This window comes from Alexandromys fortis, unplaced genomic scaffold, assembly GCF_014885135.2.
Source record: "Alexandromys fortis isolate MF-2015 unplaced genomic scaffold, M_Fortis_MF-2015_v1.1 scaffold_40, whole genome shotgun sequence".
Classification (NCBI taxonomy): Eukaryota; Metazoa; Chordata; class Mammalia; order Rodentia; family Cricetidae; genus Alexandromys; species Alexandromys fortis.
Window position 1 is genome coordinate 5882539 of NW_026067966.1, and position 25183 is coordinate 5907721.

The 25183-nt window shown below is 35.6% G+C and overlaps 1 protein-coding gene across 1 annotated transcript in view; it reads left to right on the top strand.

Annotated features, from left to right (window-relative positions):
* The window catches only part of Erbb4 (erb-b2 receptor tyrosine kinase 4), a 1076399-nt gene that overhangs the window by 786745 nt on the left and 264471 nt on the right, over positions 1 to 25183 (top strand). Inside the window, 3 exon segments of the mRNA XM_050154172.1 lie at positions 7178 to 7310; positions 10908 to 11001; positions 18883 to 19037. Of these exon segments, the coding sequence (XP_050010129.1) occupies positions 7178 to 7310; positions 10908 to 11001; positions 18883 to 19037 (382 nt within the window).

Genomic DNA, 25183 nt, shown 5'->3' on the forward strand with positions numbered 1-25183 from the left:
AAAAAAAAAAAAAGCAGTTGACACATTTGGAAAATGGGTTTGGGACTTGAATAGAGTTCTCTTTAGAAGGAAAAAAATGGCTAAGGAATATGTTTTTAAATCTTTATCATTCTTTTTTTTAACTTTAAAAAGAAGCTTTTATTTATTTTGTAGCATGTGCATCACAGGAAACAAAACACAAGAAGCCAGGAACAGTCACCCAGCCACATGCAGCTCAGCTTGCTGTGTCCCTCTGGGTGCTGCAAGTGTACACATATCAGGTAACTGAGGTTACACAGTATGCACCATGCTTGCCCCCACACTGTGATTATTCACCATCTAAAACCCCACGCTACATGAGTGTGTTGATAACCAAGAATACACCATGCCATCTCAATCTGTCAGACAAAGGTGTAATCCTGTCTTCCTTGGCAACAAAAATTTCATAGAAGACAAAAATGGCAGCAGGCTTCTAGATAGAAGTACTGGCGAAGTTACAATTATAATTGTGCATTCCCTCAAAGCTCAGCTTACAGGGAAACATAAAGCAACAGAGCACACTAAGCACAGCATCCCTAAGTTTATCTTCAGATCTATACACTAAAATGTGAAGGCATGTTCCTGCTCAATAAATGTACTCCTATGGGCACTGAAGATGCACCTACGGCAGGGGTTCTCAGGATGTCAATCTCAACAGCGCAGTGCTGCAGACCTCGCCCTGTGAGCCTCCCTGTCCCTCCAGTCAACCTAGCAATATGTCCAGACACGGCTCAATTCCATGTTCAAGAGGAACCTTTTCTGTCAAGCTATACCTTTAACCATATCCACTCCTTTAGGTCATTTATGAAGTTCAGATGTTGTGGAATGAACTTTGAGCACAATAAACACAAGTATCTTCCCAGCAATGCATATATGGATCCCTGGGTACAGCTGAAATTATCTTCTAGAGTGGTGGTCCTAGCCAAGAGCTCTTTCCTCAGCCCTCTCAGGTTTTACATGGAGGTAGTCGACCACATTGAGGTGCCAATCTGTATTATTACTGTAGGCTCTTTGTTTGAGGTTCATTTTTTTTTTAACTTTTGACATTCAGAACTATAAAGAGATTATATTTAGGTTGTTTTAGACAACTCAGTTTATTAGGTTCTGTTGGACCAGGGATTCAGACTCAACCACTAGGACTTTAGACTTGGATTTGTTCCATTCTGCTTTTTGTTTAGACATCTATGAAAGAAAGGATGATCCTGATGGAGAATAGTTAAAAAACACCTTAGTGATCACAGAGTTCCACCTCCTAGCTCCAAGATTTTGTATTATAGAAAACAAACGTAAATGCTTTGTTTGTATATTAACTGAGTTATTGCTATTATCTTCATTTCACCAACTGTCAATCATGCTCTCAAGTCAGTCACATCAACATAATTAGATTTATGAGTTTGTATGTGAATCAAATGGTTTTTGTTGTCGTTGTGTTTTGTTCTGTTATCTCTTGCTAAAAAAAAAATGCCAACACTTTTACATAGCTTGTTCAACCTTTCAAGATATCCCGAAAGTTGTAAACAATAAAATCCAGCCCCATCTTCTTTTGGAAACTTACCAGGAGCCATTGCCTATGTCCAGTCTAGTCTCTGAACACGTTAATATAGTTCCCTCTTTTAAATATCTTTGCTGAAGTTGTAATTTATAATTGCCACAGACCCTTCTGCTTTATTTCTTCCTGTTATCTTAACCATCTCAGCAGACAAGTTCCTCAATCTGATCACTGACAAATACCATCTTTTCAATCACAAAGATAATGCCAAACTCCATTATCACCTACTGCCATGTTGATTACATATCAAAAATTGTAAGTATACAGACATTATTATTGATCCACTGTCAAGGCAGAGAAGTAACTAGACCTTCTGTGAGGTAACAGCTATGTATTTACAGTGTCCAAGATAGAAAGGGCTTCTAAGAAAATTCTTTTAATAGTAAGTACATGAATACATTTTCATGTTTTAAAGTTTTTCATCAGCTAATTTGTTCACTGTTTTTGTAATGCCCAACTGTGTAGCAAATGCCATACTAATATTCTGAACATATTCACTGTAATCATGAAAGGGAGATATTATTCATTTTACAAAGCTGTAGCAGAAAAGTAATTGCCCATGGCCACATGGTTCATGAGGCAATAAAGATTTGAACTTATGTCTGTCTTATCAGAAAAGCTTAACTTCTCTATATTAAATAAACTTTTCAGCATTATAAAAAGATTAATGCTACCTGTCTAAATTCATTCCAAGTAAAATCCATGCTTCAATGTATGATAAATAATACCGATACAATAGTTACATTTGCTCTACACTGAAAGAAAATTTTTCAGCCTTTGTGCCCATAGATAGGTGTTCAGTTTCAATATTTTTGAGCTAATCCATTTACTGTCACACATGCAGCACTGTAGCAAAATTCATTATTTTCTACTCATCTCTATTTTAATGGAAGCAGGTTCAATATTCTCTATAAAGGTCATAATACTAAGCACAGTATTATCTCTCCAAATTTTTAATAGACAGGTACAATTAAGACAAGATAAAGAGAAATCTATTTCAGAGCTTCTGGAGAAAACACGGAGGAAGTGAAAGGTTTCTTAATAAGTATATTGCTAAAGTTTCTTTAGGCAGGCTTACAACGGCCTTGTGAACTCTGAGCCATTGAGCGGATCTTCTGCTCCACACATAGTGATCACTCTGGGAGGTCAGATGAGTGCTCACTTCTTGGCGATGATAGAAACTTTTTTCTCTTAAGAATTTCAAAGATGTAGCTTCCCTGGCCTTTTGTTTTATTCCTTTTGGAGGCTCTTGCTTTGCTTTCACTTTAGAGAAAATAATCGTACACGCTTCAGTTTCACCTAGTTGTTTGGAAAGAATGAGTCAGAAAGTATACCTACTTCTGGTTTCGTGTTTATTGTTTAGCATTGTTTTTTGTTCATGTGATTCTGTTGCCTTGATCCAAAGCTTCTATGCTATTAGGCACATGAATAAAGAATCAAAGAGGCGACAGAGGGCAGAAAGGAGGTGGGATCTTGGTGAAGTCAAAGTATCCAGGTCAAATAATGTGAAAGCGCAACAGAAAATCCCAGCAGTTTTATGTCTTCACATATGGTAAAGTTCTGTCAGCAATGAAGGTAGTGGAAAATAGGTACAAGGATGAATAGTATTAAACATGAAAATAAATACCGACAGGTAAAATAGACCATAAAGAGATGAATCACAATGAAATAGACAATGTTAAATAGGTGCTGTTGGCTTTGACAGCTTCCCAAAGAGGGAAACTAAGAGGCCTCTAAGGGTCTTAAAATTTGATACACAATGCATTTGACATATTGGTTGTGGTTATAAGAAGACCCCAAAATAATGGATTAGTTCAAAGACACTGATTCATGACAATTACATAGTATTGTTTTAAATTTCCAAAATTGTCTTCATAAATTGTTCTCCAAATAACTGAGATTTTCTTCATAATTATGATAAAAAATGTTAATAACACAGCAAGTAATATAAGCTTTATATAGAGAGAAATTGGAATATGAAAATAATAAATATGCATATGAATGGCTTTCATAAAACATTATTATATATCATTAATAAAAAGCATTGATACATGAAAATTCACTCATTTCTGATACATGATCAAACCATAGGCACCATATGTTAAGCAACACAATACTTCTTGAATTTTGCATGCAAATGGATGGAAATAGAAAACACTATCCTGAGTGAGGTAAGCCAGACCCAAAAAGAGGAGCACGGGATGTACTCACTCATAATTGGTTTCTAGGTATAAAGGACATTGAGCCTATAATTCGTGATCCTAGAGAAGCTAAATAGAAAGGTGAACCCAAATAAAAACATATAGGCATCCTCCTGGATATTAATCTTCATCAGGCGATGAAAGGAGACAGAGACAGAGTTCCACAATGGAGCACCAGACTGAAATCCCAAGGTCCAAATCAGGAGCAGAAGGAGAGAGAGCAGGAGCAAGGAACTCAGGACCGCGAGGGGTGCACCCACACACTGAGACAATGGGGATGTTCTATCGGGAACTCACCAAGGCCAGCTGGCCTGGGTCTGAAAAAGCCGGGGTTAAAACCGGTCTCGCTGAACATAGCGGACAATGAGGACTACTGAGACCCCAAGAACAATGGCAATGGGTTGATCCTACTGCACATAAAAGTTAAATTCTTGTGTGGTTTAATTATATTGAATTTACCAGATATTGTGTTACACATTATTTATTTTGTGTCTGTGAGAGTGTTTTTAGATGGGTTTAGTATTTTAACTAGTAGACTGAGAGAAACAGTTTGTTCTCCATACAAGGGAGGTAAAATATCTGTTCCTTTAAAGACCTGAATAGAAAAACAAACTGAAGGGAAAAAAACTTCTCTGTATTGAAATGCTTCACTAGAGCACTGGTCTGGTCCTGCTATTGTGATGAGATTTACACCACAGTGTTGTGTATTCTAAGTCTCTGGACTTAGACTTGAACAAGTCAGATCTGATTGTATCCCTGGTTTTGTACCCAGAGTAGAACACACCATGGACAGGTGTACTGTTTTATATGCCTTCAGCGGTGTATATATGTGTGTATATGTATGTATGTGTATATATATATATATATATGTATATATATGTGTGTGTGCGTGTTTGTGTATGTGTGTATATGTATGTGTATACATATATACATACACACATGCATATATACATATGTGTATTTGATACTATGTAAATAATAAGGACATAGATATGCAAGGTATTGTATGAATACTAAATAAATAAACCTATATAAATGAGAAAACTTCTTTGGATTACAAATTTGAGAGTTGCTCAATGGCTCACCATAGCATTCAGTTTTTTTTTTTTTTAAATCTAAGTATTTATCCAAGAAGCACAAAATTTTTGTCTGTAACTTGAATACAGATGTTCATCATATTGTAAGGTTTCATAGTCAGAAATGGAAATTTTTAAAATGTCTGTCAGTAGGTGAATGGATTAGAAAAATGTAATGTATAACATGGTAAAACACACTTAGGGATAAAAATGAGTGAACTATTAACAAAACATCATGAACTACTCTGAATGTAATTAGAGTGAGATAAATGTAACAAAAAGACAGGGATACTCTTCAACTCCATTTATAAAAATTTTTTGAACTACAAATTGAAGGCGTAAGTCACGAACAAGGCCACACCAGTTTGGAGTTATGATTAATAGGGTGTTATTTATTTAAAGGGGAAAACTTACAGATCACCGTCCCAGACAACAGCCCTCTGCACAACCAGGAAGGGAGTCTAGTCTCCGGTGGAGCAGGAAGTGAAGAGAGAGATGCGGAGGAAGTAGCCGCTTTTTTAAAGGGAGAGAGACCACGCCCCAATGGGCTGGTATCTCAGCAGCTATTGGTTGGAGGGGCGGAAGGACCTCCCGCAACACAAATATCCATAATAACAGAAGTAACCTGCGGTATGGAGGAGATGAGCAGCTTCCAGTGATGTCATAGGTGAAATTAATTTTTACACATGATCCATACATTTATTTATAGGTGGTAGAAGTTCATAATTGTGCATACATATCACAAGTTGTAAGCTCCAGACTTAATAATATCTGTGCTAATCATCCTTTTCATTGTTAAGACATCCTAGAAAATCATATTAAAGAAGAAATATTTATTTTTACCTCACAGTATCAGAAATCTTAATTTATAAACCATTGCATCCAGTGGTCAAAGGCAATAATGAGTCAGAAAATCACAGGGAGAGGAGCACGTGATGTAACAAAGCTGCTCACTTCTTTGCAGCCAGGAAGCAGAAAGAGAGGGGGAGAAGAAGGGCCAGGTAAAAGTTACACCTTTCGACGGTAGACTCCCAGTGAACATCTTCTTTCTTCAACTAAGCCCCCTTTGCTAATCGCTCACCCATTCAGTAATAAGACATTAATAGGAACTCGTTTGGAGGCTAGCATAGGGAGCACAGCTCCTCTTAAGTCTCTGACCAAAGACCAATCCCTCTCTGTTTGGGGAACATCATCTCCTTCAGCCCAGTGCACAGCTTCAGGTGGGAATAACCCACTTCATCTTGCTTTAGAGGAGATTTTAGATCACAAATTTTCTCCAAGAATAATAGAATCAATAAATTAAGTACTGGTTGAAAATATCTTATCTAACTACTATAACTTCATTTAGTAGTAGATCTAAAAATAGGTTTATAATCTAATTGGGAATTGTCTTAGTCATTTTTCTATTGCTATAAAGGGACACCCTTACAGGTGTCTCTTATAGGAGAAAGCATTTAATTGGGGCTTATTTATAGTGTCAGAGATTTATTTCATTGTCATCATGGCAGGGACATGGTGGCATACAGGTAGACATGATGCAAGAGAATAGTTAAGAATTCGACAAATGAATCCACAAGCAGAAAGAAGAGAAAGGCACTGAGTTTGGCATGGTATTTTAGAAATCTCAAAGCTCACCCCCAGTGACACACTTCTTCCAACAAGCTCACACCTCCTAATCCTTTCAAATAGAGTCACACCATAAAGACCAAGTATTCAAATCTACATACCTATAGAGGTCATCTGTTGATCTGGATATTCATTGTTACATTTGTGTTGATTTAAAGTTTGGAGTATTTTGAATATACTAAATATTTGGGTACAAAAGAAAAGACATCAGTGGGTTAACTAAATGATGAAGTTTGTACTATCATAATCCAATCACTTTTCAATAAAATAGCCAGCTAGATATTTAGTTTTCACTGACTAACTCAAGTAGGAAGTAAACTTTATGATTGAACTCCACCAATGTCATATGTTCATATAAGTCAATTATCCTCCTTTTAGCAATTATAGGAAAGATTATTCAGTCACACAGTTACAAAGTAACAATGTGTCTAGGTAAGTCTGCCAACTTTAACATAATACATGGGCTAATACATGATACATAATACATAATACATGAGCTACCACTTAGTCTTAGGATACAAGCAAAGGAGATGTGACCTGGACAGTTTATATTGCTGTTTTAAAGTCACTCAACAAGAATGTATGAGCAGCTTACGTTCTCAAGTATATACTTTTAAATAAAATTGCTATTCAGCTTTTGTAAGGAAAATGGTAAGTTTTAACACATCCTTTGACTTCTTTCTTGTTGATTTTGGTGTGTCTTGCAGCTGCTGAAGGGATGGTGTGCAATCACCTGTGTTCGAATGATGGCTGCTGGGGACCTGGGCCAGACCAGTGCCTCTCATGTAGGCGCTTCAGCAGGGGAAAAATCTGCATAGAGTCTTGTAACCTCTATGATGGGTAAGAGACGACAAATCCACTTAAAACACATGAGCTATGAGCTACTGGCAAAAGCAAAATCTGAGCTTTAGAAAAATGGTAAGAGTTTAAAATGTAAGAGTTTATGAGCCTATCAAAATTTTTCAAGAGCGCCTGTGATGCAAGAAAAGAGATAAGAAGTTGTTTCAAGGAAAAAGTAATTTTTGATTGAAATAATAAGTATGATATTGATCAACCTTCACATTTTAAAAATGTTTGCCGAGATAGATAAATATTAATGAATTTTACCCACTTACACATTAGTAAAACTGTTTATTTTCACCTTGCATTATGAGTAGATCGCTAAAGCCTCCCCCTGCACCAGTAGTTCTCAACTTTCATAAAGCTACAGCCCTTTATTAATCTTCATGTCGTGGTATGCAACATGCAACCCCAACCAAATTGCTATTATTGCTTCTTCATAACTGTAATTTTGCTAGTTATGAAACAGTGTAAATATTTGTCAAACGGATTGGGAACCACAGACTGAGGACCCCTACCCTTCACCCTATAGCCGGCTGCAGTTTCCCCTCTTGAACCTTTCTTTCACTTTTCACCTAGAGTGACCACAGAGCTCCTAATTATTCTCCACCCAGGTTGAATGGCTTATTTACACCTGAGAAACAACCCATGTCTCTGTGTCTTTAACAACCGATGAGGAGTATAGAAAAACTACAGCTATGACTTAAGTTGAAGAAGTTTGAAATACGCTCTGCCACTACCTAAAAAGAAGGGTTTCGACTAGTGACTTTAATTCCCTGGGGTACTGCAAGCATCACGTTGCAACAGGAAAACCTAGTATCCACTCTCTACTGTGGCATGTCATACCCCAGAAAAGCGCTTTCACAGCGCAACTTTACACATCATAGTTGCCTTTCATTTGCGTGATAATATACTTCTCAGGGCTGTTCCTAAGTCAGTTTTCCTCATATATCTCAATGAAAGTACTTTTGTAAATTATGGAAACTATATCTTAAAAACTGATTAAACCTCTCAAATAAATATACATTTATAAAAATGAGAAGTCCATTTATAAGTATATATTTATAAATACAGGACAGAAAGAAAATTTTTGATGGAAAAATAAAGTTGAACAATTCTATTTTACATTCTAATTTACATTCAAATTCAAGTGGCAAAGTAATAACAATGAACATTCAAAATGGAAGAAACAGTAGCTATAATGGAATCTTGAAACCCTGAAGCTTTTCCTAAATAGCATTCATTCTTATTCCTTGAGATCAACACATAAACACGAGAGTGCAAGTCAGAGGTATTTGATGGCAATTGCATATTTAAAAATCATTCCTTGGGAGGCAGAGGCAGGCAGATCTCTGTGAGTTCGAGACCAGCCTGGTCTACAAGAACTAGTTCCAGGACAGGCTCCAAAACCACAGAGAAACCCTGTCTCGAAAAACCAAAAAAAAAAAAGAAAGAAAGAAATCATTCCTCAGTAAAACATGTTATCTCCTTTTATAGAGCATACTTAGTAAACTAAATATCAAGTGTTAAATTCTCAAATACTAGTGTTAGTTTAAGATTTAGATTTTGGGGACTCTGTTTTATAGCATTAATTCCGATCTAAAGGCTGACCATGCTAGCGCATTAGCATCTTGACTGTAATCTGTTAAGACACATCCAAGAGAGGGGAACTCTGCAAAAACCACAGTGAAGTCACCAGGGGATGTGGATTAAGAAGAGCAATGCTCGATACAACAATGATCAAAGACTCAGTAACTCTTCAAGACTTCAAGGAGGATCTTTGATGAAAGCAAGAAGCAGTCAGGAGCCCTGTAAATGAAATTAGGGAGGAAAGGTGAAGTCTCTCCATTGCTCTCATGACACTGTGTTTATTCTTTAGCTGTGTATGTGGAGAGGTGCACATTGGGTAGCAGAAAGGGGACCAACACCGACTCCATTTTAGTAGCATAAACTTATGTTGTTCATTTGTCAACATAACCCTTTAATGGCTGTATTATCCCAAACTTGTAATTACGTGAAACTCAGACTCTCATAAAATTTCATTGTACATTATTTGTACTGTTTGTAGACTTAAGTATTCTATTTGGGTCATTTTCAACTTTTTTTCTGAAGACCTCCTCAGTTGAGTACTTTTTCTTTCTATCTCTCATGTTAATTAAGAGCAAAGAGAAGGTTTGTTTATAACTAAGATTTCAAACAAGAAATTTTATAAAATATTTAGTCTAAAACAAATTAATATCTTACTGTACAAGTACTAAACTAATGTGACTGAATGTGTAGGTCCTATACAGATATTAACCTATCAATACTCTACATTTTGAAACCGTACTTAAATCCTCATCTTTTGAAAATAGCATAATAGCATATGTGTATGAAAATTCCTTAGGAAACCCAATAAATTATATCCTAATTTTAAAAATTAATAAAACAGAAATTTAACATTTGAATTAATTTAACCAACAGAATGTATAACTTAACCTTTAGAATTCTGTTGCTTATTCATACTTTAGATCTTCAAATAAAAAAAGAAGTGATGACTTTAGGGAAGAAAATATTTTAGAATTTATCACATAATTAATTTATAATTACACTATTCATGTTAATATTGGTTTCAAAAGATAGCTCATGATACAAAGGCAAAAATTGTGAATAAATTATATGTATAGATTTAGTTAATGACCAACATTGTTAATGACTCCTAAGCGAAAGTAAATTATCTCACCCAATATTTCATTTTGTATTTTAGTGAAAACAATGTAATTTTAACATAGTATAGATGATTTGACTCCACTTATCAAAGAAAAATATTTATATTAAACTTTGAATGAAATAATTATGTATTTAAAACCTACAATATATAAATAGACATAAAATATACTGATATAAAAATAGAAAGTCCCAATCATGGTAGGTTACAATAATAAAGTTTTATACCATAGATATTAAAATAAAATATTTAATTTATTCCATATAGAATTACTTCAAAAAGAATTTAGACTAAAAGGAATGCTGTGATATTTGATCAATAAGAAAATAAAATCTAGCATAAAAGATATTTTTTCAAATTCTCCAAGGCAGATGTTTTAAAAAGAGATAAGATATCAAAGTCTGTTTTGAAGTTTGACCAAAGGTAAGTTTAATAGTCTTTAAATTTGAAGGACAAGGTTGGAGAACATTTATATAGCTCAGAAATTAGAACACTGCAATAGTTTAAAAATTAAAACTTCAATCAAGGGTAATATTTTATGAGGAAGCAAGCAGAATAGTCTTTCTCAAAGAAGTGGAAGTTATTCTGCTGTGTCATCAAAAGAGAATTATTTTCTATTTTTGGAAAGCACTAGAATCTCTCTGACAGAATGAGACAATTGGTGAACCCAGTTGAGAGAGAATAGAACCATCTGGCTGCCGTATATCTTTCCTTTTAATAGAAAGCTTCCTCCTTAAATGCACAGGAAAATGCATCTGTGGCTCCCAGCACAGTAGAGAGACAAACTCAAGAATTTACACTGCCAATAGGACTCTTAGCAGATGTTGCCTCATTTGTTAAGTTGACGGCTTGTTTGTTTACACCTCCTCATGCCGTTGATATTTTCACAGGGAATTCCGAGAGTTTGAAAATGGTTCCATCTGTGTTGAGTGTGACTCCCAGTGTGAGAAGATGGAAGATGGACTACTCACGTGTCATGGACCGGTAAGCCTGAAAACCTTAGTGGGTGTGATGGCTTATTCGATATCATGCATGTAAATGTGTCATCATTGTTTAGGGTCAATCTATTCTTTAAATTGGTACTTACAGGAAACTGAGGGGAATCATGTTTAATATTTGAATCTAGAAGCATACAGTTTAGTAGGAAAGATAAAATATTAGGAACTTTAATATCATATAAATATTTTTTCTCAAAACATTGTATTTGAGCAGAAGAATAAGAATATAGAGTTGTCTTGGTTCATGACACACTATTGAAAAAAAGATATATGCGTGATCAGCTTAAATGATAATTGAATTAATGAAATCTGTACAGAAGGTTTAAAGAAACAGTTGAATTAGAAAATAAGATGTAAAAGTGAGAGGTTCATGTTGCTTTAGTGAAAATTTCAATGTCTCTGATGATGGCAGAATGAAGCATACTAGGAAGAGGAGCAAAATGAGCTCCCTAAACTAACACCTAAAGTAGTAGAGTCAGTATTGTATTAGAGAGATAAATCCAAGGAGTAGATGTCCATCATGAAAACCTTAAGGACTGTGAAGCCTTAGCCACAATTCAAAGTTCTATTAGGGAAAATGTTTTTCTAAACCTCAGCAAACGCCTCCTCCCACTAGTTTTCCAGCACTTGAGGTTCTTTGAACAATGAGATCAGTCTGTGTTTGTCATTAGAAAGTGATGCATTCATTCTTCTTCAGACAAATATTTTATTCTTCCATTACTGAGACATCTCTTAGAAATTAACCAGCGTGAGGATCAACATTCGGGTATAAGCAAGAATTAAGTCTAGTTTCAAAAAAAAATGTATTTAAAATCTAAAGAGCACACACACACACACACACACATATATATATATATAATTGAGTCCTCAGTGAGCCACTCTGGAACCTTCTCTAAAGGATGTGCAACACGCGGTCTTTCCAAGGACTGTCACAAGTTCAATAGTATATGAAGAGGCAAGCCTTCCAGAAACAGAAACTTAGTTATGTGCCACGAAGCATGAATGTAAAGAAGAAATTACAGTTCCTTGGCCTCTAAGAAAGTATGTCCAGGCCAGGCGGTGGTGGCGCACACCTTTAATCCCAGCACTCGGGAGGCAGAGGCAGGCGGATCTCTGTGAGTTCGAGACCAGCCTGGGCTACAGAGCTAGTTCCAGGACAGGCTCCAAAGCCACAGAGAAACCCTGTCTCGAAAAACCAAAAAAAAAAAAAAAAGAAAGAAAGTATGTCCAAGGGCATCTGTAGTTAGTTTTTTCTCCACTAACTGTCATGAACACACAGTTGACCTGGTACATGAGACATACCGATTCCATAAAAAATAATCTATAAAAGGAAAGGAAGTTTGCCTAGTCTGTTCGTGAAGCAAGCTGAGGGGTCTACCTGGGATCCTTAAGGCTTGCATATTTAGGTAACTATTTGGCAGCAGGTGTTGGAGGCCATGAGAGATGAAGCAGGTGGCAACTAGTGTTCAGAAACCAACCCACCAAAGGAGAGATTCTGTAATAGAAGTTAATCCTGTCCAGGTAAGACCTGCAGGACTATTGACTCAGAGAAACTCATATTTACTAAAGCAGCTTGATATCCCCCCAATACCTGTATTGTAGTATGTAATCTCATATGATGTGTATAAGTAATCTCATGATTACAATTCAGTCTTTTAGGCACATGTTATCTGTGGCTGGTCAGGAAGATGATTTTTCATTTATCTGTATAATTTTGATATATAAAAAATATACTAGAATATTCCTCATAAATAAATCCATTGTTCCACAAAGACTGTAGATACTTAAAAGCCTGCTTTGTTTCTTTTGCTAAGACTAACTGAACGCAATTAGCTGTCATTTACCACAGAGCAAGTTCAAACTGGACTAAAGGCTTTTTGTAAATAGATCATAAGTTTAAAACTTTACAGTTATGTACAAGGTCAGAGTCACAGATGGCCAACCAAGGTTGTTTGACAAAGTAGTCTAAGAGTAGCATGCCAATTCTTTGCGTACAAAGTCTGCTGACAACAGACCTATGGCTCAAAGTTTGTCATACCCTGTCTGGTAATGGTCTTATTCCTATAACATTGGAATCCTGTGTTGCCCTGGTAAATGTCTCAGCTCCTTATTGCTTTCCTTAGGAATATGATTTTGACCGATGAGAGATAGCTCTTGTAATTTTTGTATTTCTCCAAGCCTCCTATAAGAAGAGAGTGTTCAGGCTGGAGAAGAAGCAGCTAGGAGAATTTAGAAAGAGGGTAGAAAAATTAGAGTAGAAGCAACAGAATAGAGACTTGTTTGAAGCAGCAAGTATGGGAGAATTCTTTTGCTCTCAGATACCCTAAGAAAAAACTTCCTTTCAATTCCAATAGTGTCCTATAGTGTCAAATCTAAACCATGAAGAGGACCTTGGGGCTGGACCCCAAAGGCCCTCATTAAGTAATGAATGAAAACAAGGATTCTTCTGGAGTTTAAAAGCTTAAAATGAATGAATAAAATAAGCAATATTGTGCCTTTTACTGCTATGCCTGGTATCGTGAGATGGCTCTGGATATAGTTAATGTGTATTAAACATAGGCATGGTGAAATGCCACTGAAAAAGTGACTCCCAAGTTTGCCGATGTGCAAATTGTTTAGCTTGTCGATTGTTGCAGGTGCTCCGGCTCCAGTGCTCCCTGTGTATTTCCTGCTACTTTCTGTGACTTAATATTTTCATGACATGTATCATTTCCTCCTCCTTTCCATTATTACTCTTTCAAATCTCAGAGAGGTTTTCTTACTTTGTTCAGTACGCGTCATTGTTTAGATGCTTGCTTTGCATCAAACTTCACTGTTGTTTTTTTACATATTAACACTCATTCAAAATATTTTTCAAAAAAATCAGAGATGAATTTCATATCAGTCTTTTCTCAAATATTTTGCATTCTACATCTTAAAGCACATTTATCTTAATATTTCAAACTTTCTTAATTTTTTTATATTTCAAAATATCCAAATGTAATTAATAATTCATATTTTTAGTATAATTAATCTTATTGGTAGAAAATTAATATGCTTAAATGAAATCTAAGTATATTATTTGATACATCCTATTTTGCTAGAATAATTTCATAGGAGATATCTATTTTAAAAGATTTGATGTTTCCAGACTGGAAAGATGGCTCAGTGGTTAACAGAATTGGTTGTTATTCCAGAGGATCCATGTTTGATTCCCAGTATGCAAATGGCACTCACAATGCTCTATAACTCCAGTTACAGGGGCCTGAACACTCTTATTCATACTTACATGCAGGCAAATCACCAATGCACGTAGAAAGAAAAAAAATATATTTTATGCAAAAGATATCGGCATACATCCTTCATTCCTTTTATGTGATTACACTAGTTTTCAAATGTCAGAAATTTCAATTGGTATGTTATTTACTAATCAAAAATGATAATTATGAAGCTCACTGTAGATCATATTTACAGCTGGGACTTAACAGACATCATGCATGTTTTGAGAGTTTTGTGCTATGTCTTTCCCCATATGTTTTCTCATCTTGTCTTCTAGGTAATTTCTCCATTCTACCAAAGAAGATATACTCTTTAAATTGCTAATAAATTTCTCACTATCATGAGCATAATTACAATCCCCCTCTGCGTGATTAGGGCTTAGAGCACTCAACCATCCCCCCATGTGCTCCTTCTGCTCTTTTGTCTTCTGCTACATGAACTTATATAAGTGAATAACATGTTTATTAATTTCTCTCAATGTGTATATTTTTATAGTTTCTCACTTATAAGTTCTTCAAAGAAATTGAGACAATTTATTTTTAAAAGATGCAAACATTTTATAAAAATTATATTGTTTGATGACACCCCCCTGAACTTGTATGAGACTCGGAGTCCTAATTCCAACCAACTAACACTATGAATTTTCTTCAAAATTATTTGATATGAAAAGTAGACATAATAAACATTTTTGTTTCAGCACGGCAGTGCTTATGATACTAGATGTGACATGAAAATACAGACTTTATATATCTGGAGAACAAAGAAGGCAGTTAATCAAAACACTTGAAAGTTACAAGGGAAAGGAAGATAAAGAATAAAGTGTGAAGTGGGGAAGGAGAGAGAGAGGGAGGGAGAGAGGATTTCATGGTTAGTTTGTCAACGTTTCCAACAGGATAAAAAATTATAACTACTAAAGTTCACCAATATTGTTAAATCTGAGGAACATTGTGGCATTCCTCACTTAAAATATGAATAAACTTAACCATAATTATATAGCTACTTCAAAAGCCAGTGAGACACGAAGCTTCAACTCTATTGTAGAAGTTATAACTCTAACTTTTTCATTCCAGTCATTGCAGTTTTTCTTCCGGAAAGCAGTGTCTTAAATGTTGTACAAAGAAACTGTGGAAAGGTAAATAGGTAAGGGGAATCCAGCAGTTACAGGAGGCCGAAGCAGATTCTGAAGAGGCAGGAATAGAAGAATCAGATTTGGATGCGGAGAACAAGCTTTCAAACCATGTTTAAAAATGGAAAGTAGCTGTTAGAATGGTTCATCAAAGCTGTGCTTATATGTCAATTCTATTCTTTCTTTGCTCTCAGAAAAGCATATTACATACTTTTTATGCAGGGTACTCTGAAAATCTTGGAAATATTCAAAGTGAGCCATCTTCCTGTTATGACCCATAGCTCTGAATTTATGGCGTCTCCATTTCTACATGAAACATTTGATAGTTTTCATGAAACACAGAGAAAGGGGGCTGGAGAGTTCAGCCCTCACCCCTTACTTAATGGCTTCTATTTCCATTTCATTGTTCAATGTAAGCTTTATCTCACCTGCACTGACAGGTGAGTGGCGGTCTTCCCACAGGGATGAGAGAACATTTTTGTATGGTGGTAAATAGTAGCTTTCTTTTCAGTAGAAACTACCTGGGATAAGAAACTGCCACTAAGAAAAATAACATAATGCACACATTAGGATTTCTTCTGTCGCTTTGCTGCCTGTCTAGATTATAGGGTCCGGAGACAGTTTAGAACCAGGGAAAAGGAGATGCATCCTTCATCTCCACAACTTTGTCACTCACTGCCTCTAGACACTTATTGTGCCTTGGGAATAGCACAATATGGGAGACTGAGCATTAGATGTTTGTCTTTTGTTATGAAAGTGAAATGGGAGCCAGTGCACTTCAAGTACTTGGAGCTTTGTTAGAATGCCTTTGAGCTATGTCAGCTGGCGTAGGTTCTTGTGTCATGGTGAATCAAATAGGCGCAAACTAGCTGGTTGCATTAGACTATATTTCACTATTAATTAATTTTAATTCATCACATTTCATATGCTAAGATTTTTTAGCCTGGGTATTATTTTCCACTACAAGAATTTAATAGAAAAATATGCCTAACTCAGACTCTGCTTATTTACATATGACAAGCCTTATTCTGTGTTCTGCAATAAGTGGTATCTCTTGTCTTGTAGAATAAGTCATGCCACTGAACATACTTGCAAAGCAAATGATTCTGTCTGATAGGTAGTATTACGTGCCTAAGTACCCATGAGCAGGTGTTAAAATTGGAAGCATGTGAAGTATTCTTTGATGGGAGGAAATGAGAAGTTACCATTAGCAACTCTCAAGTTAGAACGGGGATTAGGTTTCCTATGCTAATTTTTTTTTTTTTTCTTTTCTTTTAGCTCTTTGCTTCACATCAAAACAATGGGATAGATAGCTACGTGATCTAAGCTCACTGGTTTCTTTATGATAACATTTTCTTCTTGACTTCACTATTTTTCACTAGATACTTCAATCTTTATCTTTGGTTTTGCGCTGCTTTATATTACCGACTTATAATATCTAGCTGATTTTGAGGTTGCCGTTACCCCACAAATAAACATAACTGCACAGTCATCCCTTATTAACAGTGCAGCATAATGCGCTCCTAGCATGGCTTCAAGCTCACAATATTAGCAAATATGAATTTGGTTTAATTGCGTCCCTGAATGCTCACTATGTCCTACCTATCTACGCTTTCTTCAGGTGTGCTGTAACAAGTGTTCAGGCTTACAGACATAGGCACATAACAGGAAGACTAGAACTGGAGGTAAACAAATTCCAAACAAGTCAGCCAAGTAATTTTATTGTCATAGACCCCTAAGCAAACAGAGTACCTAGAAAGGAGGGATAATAGTATCAAGTAGAACATAATCAAAATAACAGAATATGCAAAGATTTGGGCCCTTCTGAAGAAAAATCTTGAGACTGAGCATAATGATACATTGCTTTAATTGTGCAATATGGATGTTGATAAGTGAGAATTATAAATTTGAGAACACTGGGTTTCACTAGAACACACTGTCTTAAAAATAAAAGTAGATATTACAAATGAATATATAATATTTTTGTTAATGTTTTCATATTAGTGTTGTTTACCAATTTTCTATTTGTTAAAATCATGTATATTGTAAAAGAAAATATGCAAAGTGAATGCACTATATTTTAATTAATAATTTTCATGATACCTACATCATTGGATAAGATTCTCCAGGCATTTTTTATTTAAAATAGTTATATAATTTTTAATATTTTATTTTTTGAATAAGTATTATAAGACTCTAAAGATTGTCCTATGGTTTGCATATCACTTCCTTTTAAGCATCAGCGTAAGATGATTTAAGACAAAGAATAACCAAGAAATTTATTTACTTACTTATTTATCCATATACATTCATGTTTGCCTGCATGTATGTCTGTGTGAGGGTGTTGGATTTCATGAAAGTGGAGTTACACACAATTGTGAACTGTTGTGTGGGTTCTGGAAACAAAATGCCGGTTCTCTGCAAGATCAGCCATTCCTCCTAACCACTGAGCCATATATATGTCTAGGATGTCTAATACCTGATAATTCAATCAAACTAAATTTTAATTTTATTTCAAATAGTCACTAGGAAAGTTTGCCTCCTATGAAAAGCAATGTGCTCTAATTTCCATTATTCATTATTTCTCATTATTTTGTGGATTTATATCTTCTCAATTAATGGTGATAAAACATACAAAGGAAACTTTATTATATAGATATACTGTTACTTTATAATACTATTAAGAATGAACCACAAGATGAAAATGTTGATACCCTTTTGAAAGAGCCATTGAGAAACATTAGTTCAAATTAAGTCACAGAGATATTACATGAAGAATAGATGAACTGATTTCAAAAGCAAGATGTTCCCTGAAGAAATTTGATAGTATGATAATAGATGAATGATGGTTTAATATACAGAATAGTAAAGTAGAAGTTTAAGTTCTCTGTTGAAATAAGGAGCGGCGGGGCTGCGTCCCCAACACCCCGGCCGCTTGGCTAGCTTATGCCCGAAATAACAACACACAAACTGTATTCATTTAACTGCTGCTTGGCCCATGAACTCTAGCTTCTTATTGGCTAGCTCTCGCACCTGGACTAGCCCATTTCTAATGATGTGTGTAAGCACCGCAAGGTGCGCTTACCGGAAAGAGTCTAGCCTCTGTCCATCCTGGTGTCTCTGCTCCAGAGCAGAGCTGTCGAGTCTCTCCGGGAGCAGAGCAGAGTCTGACCTCACTTCCTCTTCCACCCAGAATTCTATTCTGTTTATTCCTCCCACCAATGCTTTAACCTATGAGGCCAAGCAGTGTGTTTATTACTTAACCAATGAAATCAACAGATTGATATATGACACTCCCACATCAGTTCTCTTAGTGCTATTTATACTTCAGTGGCCACATCCATGTTAGTAGACATGCTCTCATAGGAAGACTTATTTAACTGTCACTCAAAAAAATCTACGAAACTAAGCTACATAAATGCCTTTCAGAAGGATTTGAACCCATTTTTAATTCTCCACATTTGTTTTTCTTTTCATATTCAGGGACCAGACAACTGCACAAAGTGTTCTCACTTTAAGGATGGTCCAAACTGTGTGGAGAAATGTCCCGATGGCCTACAGGGAGCTAACAGTTTCATCTTCAAGTACGCGGATCAGGATCGGGAATGCCACCCATGCCATCCCAACTGCACCCAAGGGTAAGCATCCTTCCTGGCCAAGGGCAAAACCATGGACGTGTTTTCAGTTCAAAGGAGGAACATATGTATCAGTATCTGTGATGATGTCTACTTGCATTACAATAGCCTCGGGAAATATTGTTCATCGTTATAATTTACATGTTGATTTTAAAATGGTATTCTTTCTAGGAGAACCTCTGAAATGTCTCCACTGATCGTTTACCCTTAGGAACTCTTTCATGAAGCCAGTATTATTTGGATGTAGTCTTGAAACCGCACAATCTTTACAGCAGACTCAGTGTATAACAGAAAATACAATGCCATACATGTATGAGAGATTTCTCGTATGTGGTTCTAATTCTTTATTGTCAAAACTTAAAATGAGTATATATCTTTAAAAATGACTGCCTTGGATTTATCCTTCAATGAAATCTGAGACTATGCCATCATGGCAGAGAAGAAAACAAGAATAACATGCTTATATGTGTACACACAACATAACTTATATAGTTATGTGAGGCATTTTATTGTAGTTTCCTTATAATGTAGAGTTCTTTGTCATGAAACAATTCAGAAAGATACACACATATTTTTTATTCAAAAGGATATGTTCTGCAGCATAACCTATGATATTAAAAATTATAAACAAAAATTGGAGGGATTGTTTTAGTTCGATGTTATGGCCATTGCTATTCAAAAGAACATGGTATACAAAAGGAAATAATGCTAACTCTAACAAATTCTAATCTATTTCTTTAAAAAATATCTTATCTCACTAGTAATTTCTCCTTGTTTCCTAGAAAAGTTAAATATTGTTAAAATTAAGAGTAGCTAACTCACTCTATTCTCTCATCATAAAAACCTCACTTTCTTTGTGAGTGTTTACTCTCAGTGTAGGCAGAGAAACACACAGATGTACACACTTGTTGAGAGTTATCTTGGGTGCTTTATATCTGGCAGAAAGTGGAGGTTCTGTAAAGAGATTGTCCTGACAGATTGAGCCCTAGCTGTTAGAAGATATTGAAAAAGTGAAGTGAACAACATAATTTTCTGCCAAGAAAACATCAATTTTTGGATGTTGCTATAATTTCCTACAGGTCAGGAAATCAGCTAAGTCACTCCATGTAGTAGCAGATCCTCAAAAGGTATAGCAATATTCTGCCCCATGAATGCAAATGCAACATAGAAGACCTGCCTGCCAACTCCTCAGTCTCTACATAAGCACACAGATTGAGGAAGAGACAGTCACCTACACACTTTGCTTCAAGGAAAACAGAAGTAATAAACAGTTCCCCTTGTGAGTTTTGGTACACTTGAGTTAAAACTATTTTATGAAAAAATAAAACCTGGTGCTACTGGAGCAGAAGAGTCAGCAAGAGAAAGAGAAAACTTTGCCTGCAAAAATCATCCACAAGAGGGTTTTATTGTTTTGCAACTAAAATTAAACCAGTAAATTATTCAATATGATGTCGATGTCAACAGCTGTTGCCATTCAAAATGAGACCTTTTGCTGTTTTTGCAAATCTAATTACAATGAAGCCATTAGGGAAATGAAAGTGAGACAAGAGCCTAGTCTGGATGTGTGGCTGGAGTGTCTTCCTCGTCAGCCTTTTAAATCATAATTGTATAATAAAGGAAAGCATATAGAGTAGAGGGAGGTATAAGTTGAGGCCAATGAAAAGGGTTCAAATTACCGTAGCAATGAAGCTTGGATCTCATACAAAAGGGATTCTGAGATTTAATGGGAACCTCTAAATAATTAGAAAAATGCCCTCAACAGCTTGTGGCTGCACAATAATGGTGAATCAGAGGATGCGGTATTTCTTAGCATCTTCCAGGGTAATATGTCTCCAATGAGGACTTTGTCATGAGGTCTTGTTGTTGCTTTCTTTGAGCTATCCCTTCCTCATTATCAGCAATTCCTAACTTGTATGAACTAGATCACATCATACCCACTGTCCTTGGCATCTTGTACTAAAGAAACATATACTGGGAAGTCTGTTTTCAAACTGAGTATGAGCATATGATCCAGAGAAAGATCATGGACAGAGGAAATGCTGGGCTGAATGACTCTCTTTTATTTCTCAGCTCAGCCATTAACTGACCATATGAGTAAGTGTGAGCTCTTGCCAGGCCAGTTCTACTTCAGAAAGCAGGTTCCCTTCCATATGCCGATATCCATCAGGATGTTCAATAACTAAGTTAATGGAAAAAGACTTTCCAATTACATTATTTTAGGAAATAAGTTTGTACTTTGAATGCAGTTTAATGATTTCCCTAAAAATAAAATTATGTATCTTATACCTGAAATGTATTTTTACTACTCTAAAACCGCATTCAATAAATTGACTCTAAAAGTCCCTCTAGTACTTTTTTTAAAAGATGAACCATTAGTCCTGATGAGAAACCTCTTACTGATATTTTTAGAAGGCAGAAAAAAAAAACAGGAAAAGGAAGAAAGGGAAGAAGGGAGGGAGGGAGGAATGAAGGAAGGGACGAAAGAAAGAAAGAAAGAAAGAAAGAAAGAAAGAAAGAAAGAAAGAAAGAAAGAAAGAAGAGGAGGAGAAGGAAGGAAGGAAGGAAGGAAGGAAGGAAGGAAGGAAGGAAGGAAGGAAGGAAGGAAGGAAAAGAAAAAAATGTCTCTTGGCTGGAGGTCACATTTTTATCAACATGTTCTTATTTCAGTCATTCTTTAGCTTCTTCTGTGGGATGCATGTTAATCAAATTGTTTTCTTTCATTTACTGATCCAAATATCATCACCAAAAGCAACTAGGAGTAGGAAAAAGTTTATTTCAGCTTGTACTTCTAGGTCACAGTCCATCATTGAGGGAGGTAAGAACAGAAACTCAAGATGGTATTTGAAACATAAAGAATGGAGGACCACTGCTTGTAGATTGGTCAGAAACTCATTGCTTAATTAGCATTCTTATACAGCTCAGGACTACCTGCCTATGGTAGGCACCCCAATAATGAGATGAGTCCATGTGCATCAATTAATAATCAAGATAATACCCTTTTGATATACCCACAGGCCAATGTTATCTAGGCAATTCCTTCATCAAGACTTCATCTCAGATGATCAAGTCTGTGTGTCAAGTTGACAAATTAAACCCACCTAGGAGACCTATTTTTTTTAATCAAAAGTCATTTTCAGAATTAAAACATTCATTGATTGCTAAGGACTCACACTTATGTTATTGAATTTATATACCAAAACAATACCTTTTTATGGTGTATTGAAATGATGAGTTAGAACAAAAAGTAATAAAAAAAATAAAAAATGAAGTTTTCTTATGTTGGCGTACCCCTTTAATCACTAGGAGGTAAAAGGAAGAAAATTTCTATAGCTTTGGGGCCAGCCTGGCCTACATAATGAGTAAGTAAGCAAGCCAGGGCTCCAGATAACATTCACTCTCAAAAACAATCACCAAAAACAGAACAAGAAAACAAAGAATGAAATTAGGACAACAATAATATTTGTATTCATAATAAGCAATATCTGTGGTTAAAGAAACAAAACTAAATTTATTCCATAATGCATAATGACCACAGACATTGTTTTCTTCAGTGACATCACTTATTTCTATGATAAATTCATATCTACTTCATTTCCATTTATTTTAATCCAAACTTGCATGGTAGACATGGATTGCAATGCTCCTTTCATTGAATGATGTTTTTAAAATCTTAAAGCTTTGTTATTATTATTTTTAACAAGTATCTTAGTTTCTTTTATCAATTTTTCTTTTTCTAGTTTTCAAGTTTAAATAATGAAAAATAACCATAGATAGAATGATAGAAATAAAATCTGCTTGTATACCGAAATCTGTAGCCTTTATAATTATAAAATTGAAAATATCCTTCAATTTCATTTCAAAAATTGGATATTTTCACAAAATGTCTGAATTATACTTGTCATGTGGGTGGAAAAAGGCACTTACATATCAGTATCAGTAAACATAAGTTAAACCTGTCCCACCATTCTGAATTCAAGAGATGGTTTTAGAGCATATATAATGTTATGAATTTCTGTAAATATTATGCTTTGGAACATTAATATTTGCATGGTTTTATTTCTGATCTTATTTTTGGCCCTTGCCATTTTTTCTCAAAATTTGATGTTTCTCTTAATTTTAAATATTGCTCAACCAATAAGAATTTTATGTTCCAATTAGCTGCTTATATCTAATATCTATGAAGGACCTAAAATACAATGGCATCTTTAAATATATGATAATTTATACTTTGAAAAAGCTGCTTCACATTCATTGACCTATATCCTTCTTGCTCTTCACCTGTTCCTTTAACTGTCAGTATATAAACACATCCTTTAACTGTCAGTATATAAACACATTTTAACCTCAGATATCCTACGTAATACCCTCAACGACTTTTCTTGACCCGTGTTTCTGTTCTCTTAATCCTAATTTACTATTCTCCACTACATAATAGCTTGGCTGGCTCCTGTATACTAGACTCCACACGACAAGGGGATTATAGATACAATTCTAGCAATATAATGGCTTCCTTCTTTTTTTGTTTTTAGGGAAGGCTTTCAAATTTGGATGTTTTTAACTTTTCATACAAGTGTATGTTGTACACTGAACACCTCTGTTCTTATTCCTCTTCCACCTTTTTCCATCCTCATCCCCATTTTATTTATTTATTTACTTATTTACTTATTTATTTATTTTCAGGAGCAGAGCCCATTTTATTTATTTATTTATTTACTTATTTATTTTCAGGAGCAGAGCCCATTTTATTTATTTATTTATTTAGTTATTTGTTTGTTTGTTTGTTTGTTTTCAGGAGCAGAGCCCATTTATTTATTTATTTATTTATTTATTTATTTATTTATTTATTTATGATTTCTGTCTCTTCCCCGCCACCGCCTCCCATTTCCCTCCCCCTCCCCCAATCAAGTCCCCCTCCCTCCCTCAGCCCAAAGAGCAATCAGGGTTCCCTGCCCTGTGGGAAGTCCAAGGACCACCCACCTCCATACAGGTCTAGTAAGGTGAGCATCCAAACTGCCTAGGCTCCCACAAAGCCAGTACGTGCAGTAGGATCAAAAACCCATTGCCATTGTTCTTGAGTTCTCAGTAGTCCTCATTGTCCACTATGTTCAGCGAGTCCGGTTTTATCCCAGGCTTTTTCAGACCCAGGCCAGCTGGCCTTGGTGAGTTCCCGATAGAACATCCCATTTTATTAATCCTCTTTGTTCCCCAGGTAGATTCACTTCCTTCATGTCATGTATATTTATATAGTTTTTATATTGCTGTTTAAGATCTAGGAACCACAAATGAGAGAATTACAATAATGATTTTTTTATGAGGTTGGCTTAATTGTTTCGTAAGTTGATCTCCTGTTGCACAGGTTTTCCTGCAAATTATGTAACTTTGTTCCCTGAGATTGAGAACAATCTCGTTGTGTATGTTTACCACATTTTTCATTCATATCTGTGAATAGAACATCTACAGACAGGCATGGCTTTTTTTCAAACAGCAAGTAGCTTCCCATTATTATCTGCTAACTTAAAGCCCACCAAGCTGGCTCTTAAGAGTCTTCCATTCTCTTTTCCTTTCTGTGTGCCTGCCACTGTGCTCTCTCTCTACTTGGAACTTTTGTTCAGAGTGTAGAATGCTCCTGAGCTTTGCTTTGCTCTTCTTTTGCCCCTAACACTCAGAGTCACAGCAGCCACAGCTCTCGACATTTCAGACAACACATTGCTGACTCTCTCAGAATGGTGACCATGCCATTCTAAGACGAGATATTCTGGTATTCCTCCTCCACATTGTATGTACGGAAATGTACCATACATATATATATTCATGTATTCCTCATCTTCAAACAGTAGCTTAATGAGAATAAGCTAAAAAGCATCTAATTCATCTCATTTCTTCCTGCAGCTCTTTCAACAGTCCAAGCACTTTAGTAGGCTCATACATTGGCTCATTGAATGAATGAAGATGTTTTATTATTCCCACTCTCTCCTCAGAAAGTATTTTACTATTTAGTGTTTTTATCTTTCAAGAGTCATTATAAAGATTAAATGAGGACTGATGAGAAGCCAAGGTCAATGGCAAGGGGTTTTGATCCTATTTCATGTTCTGGCTTGATGGGAGCCTAGCCAGTTTGGATGTTCACCTTCCTAGACATGGACGGAGGG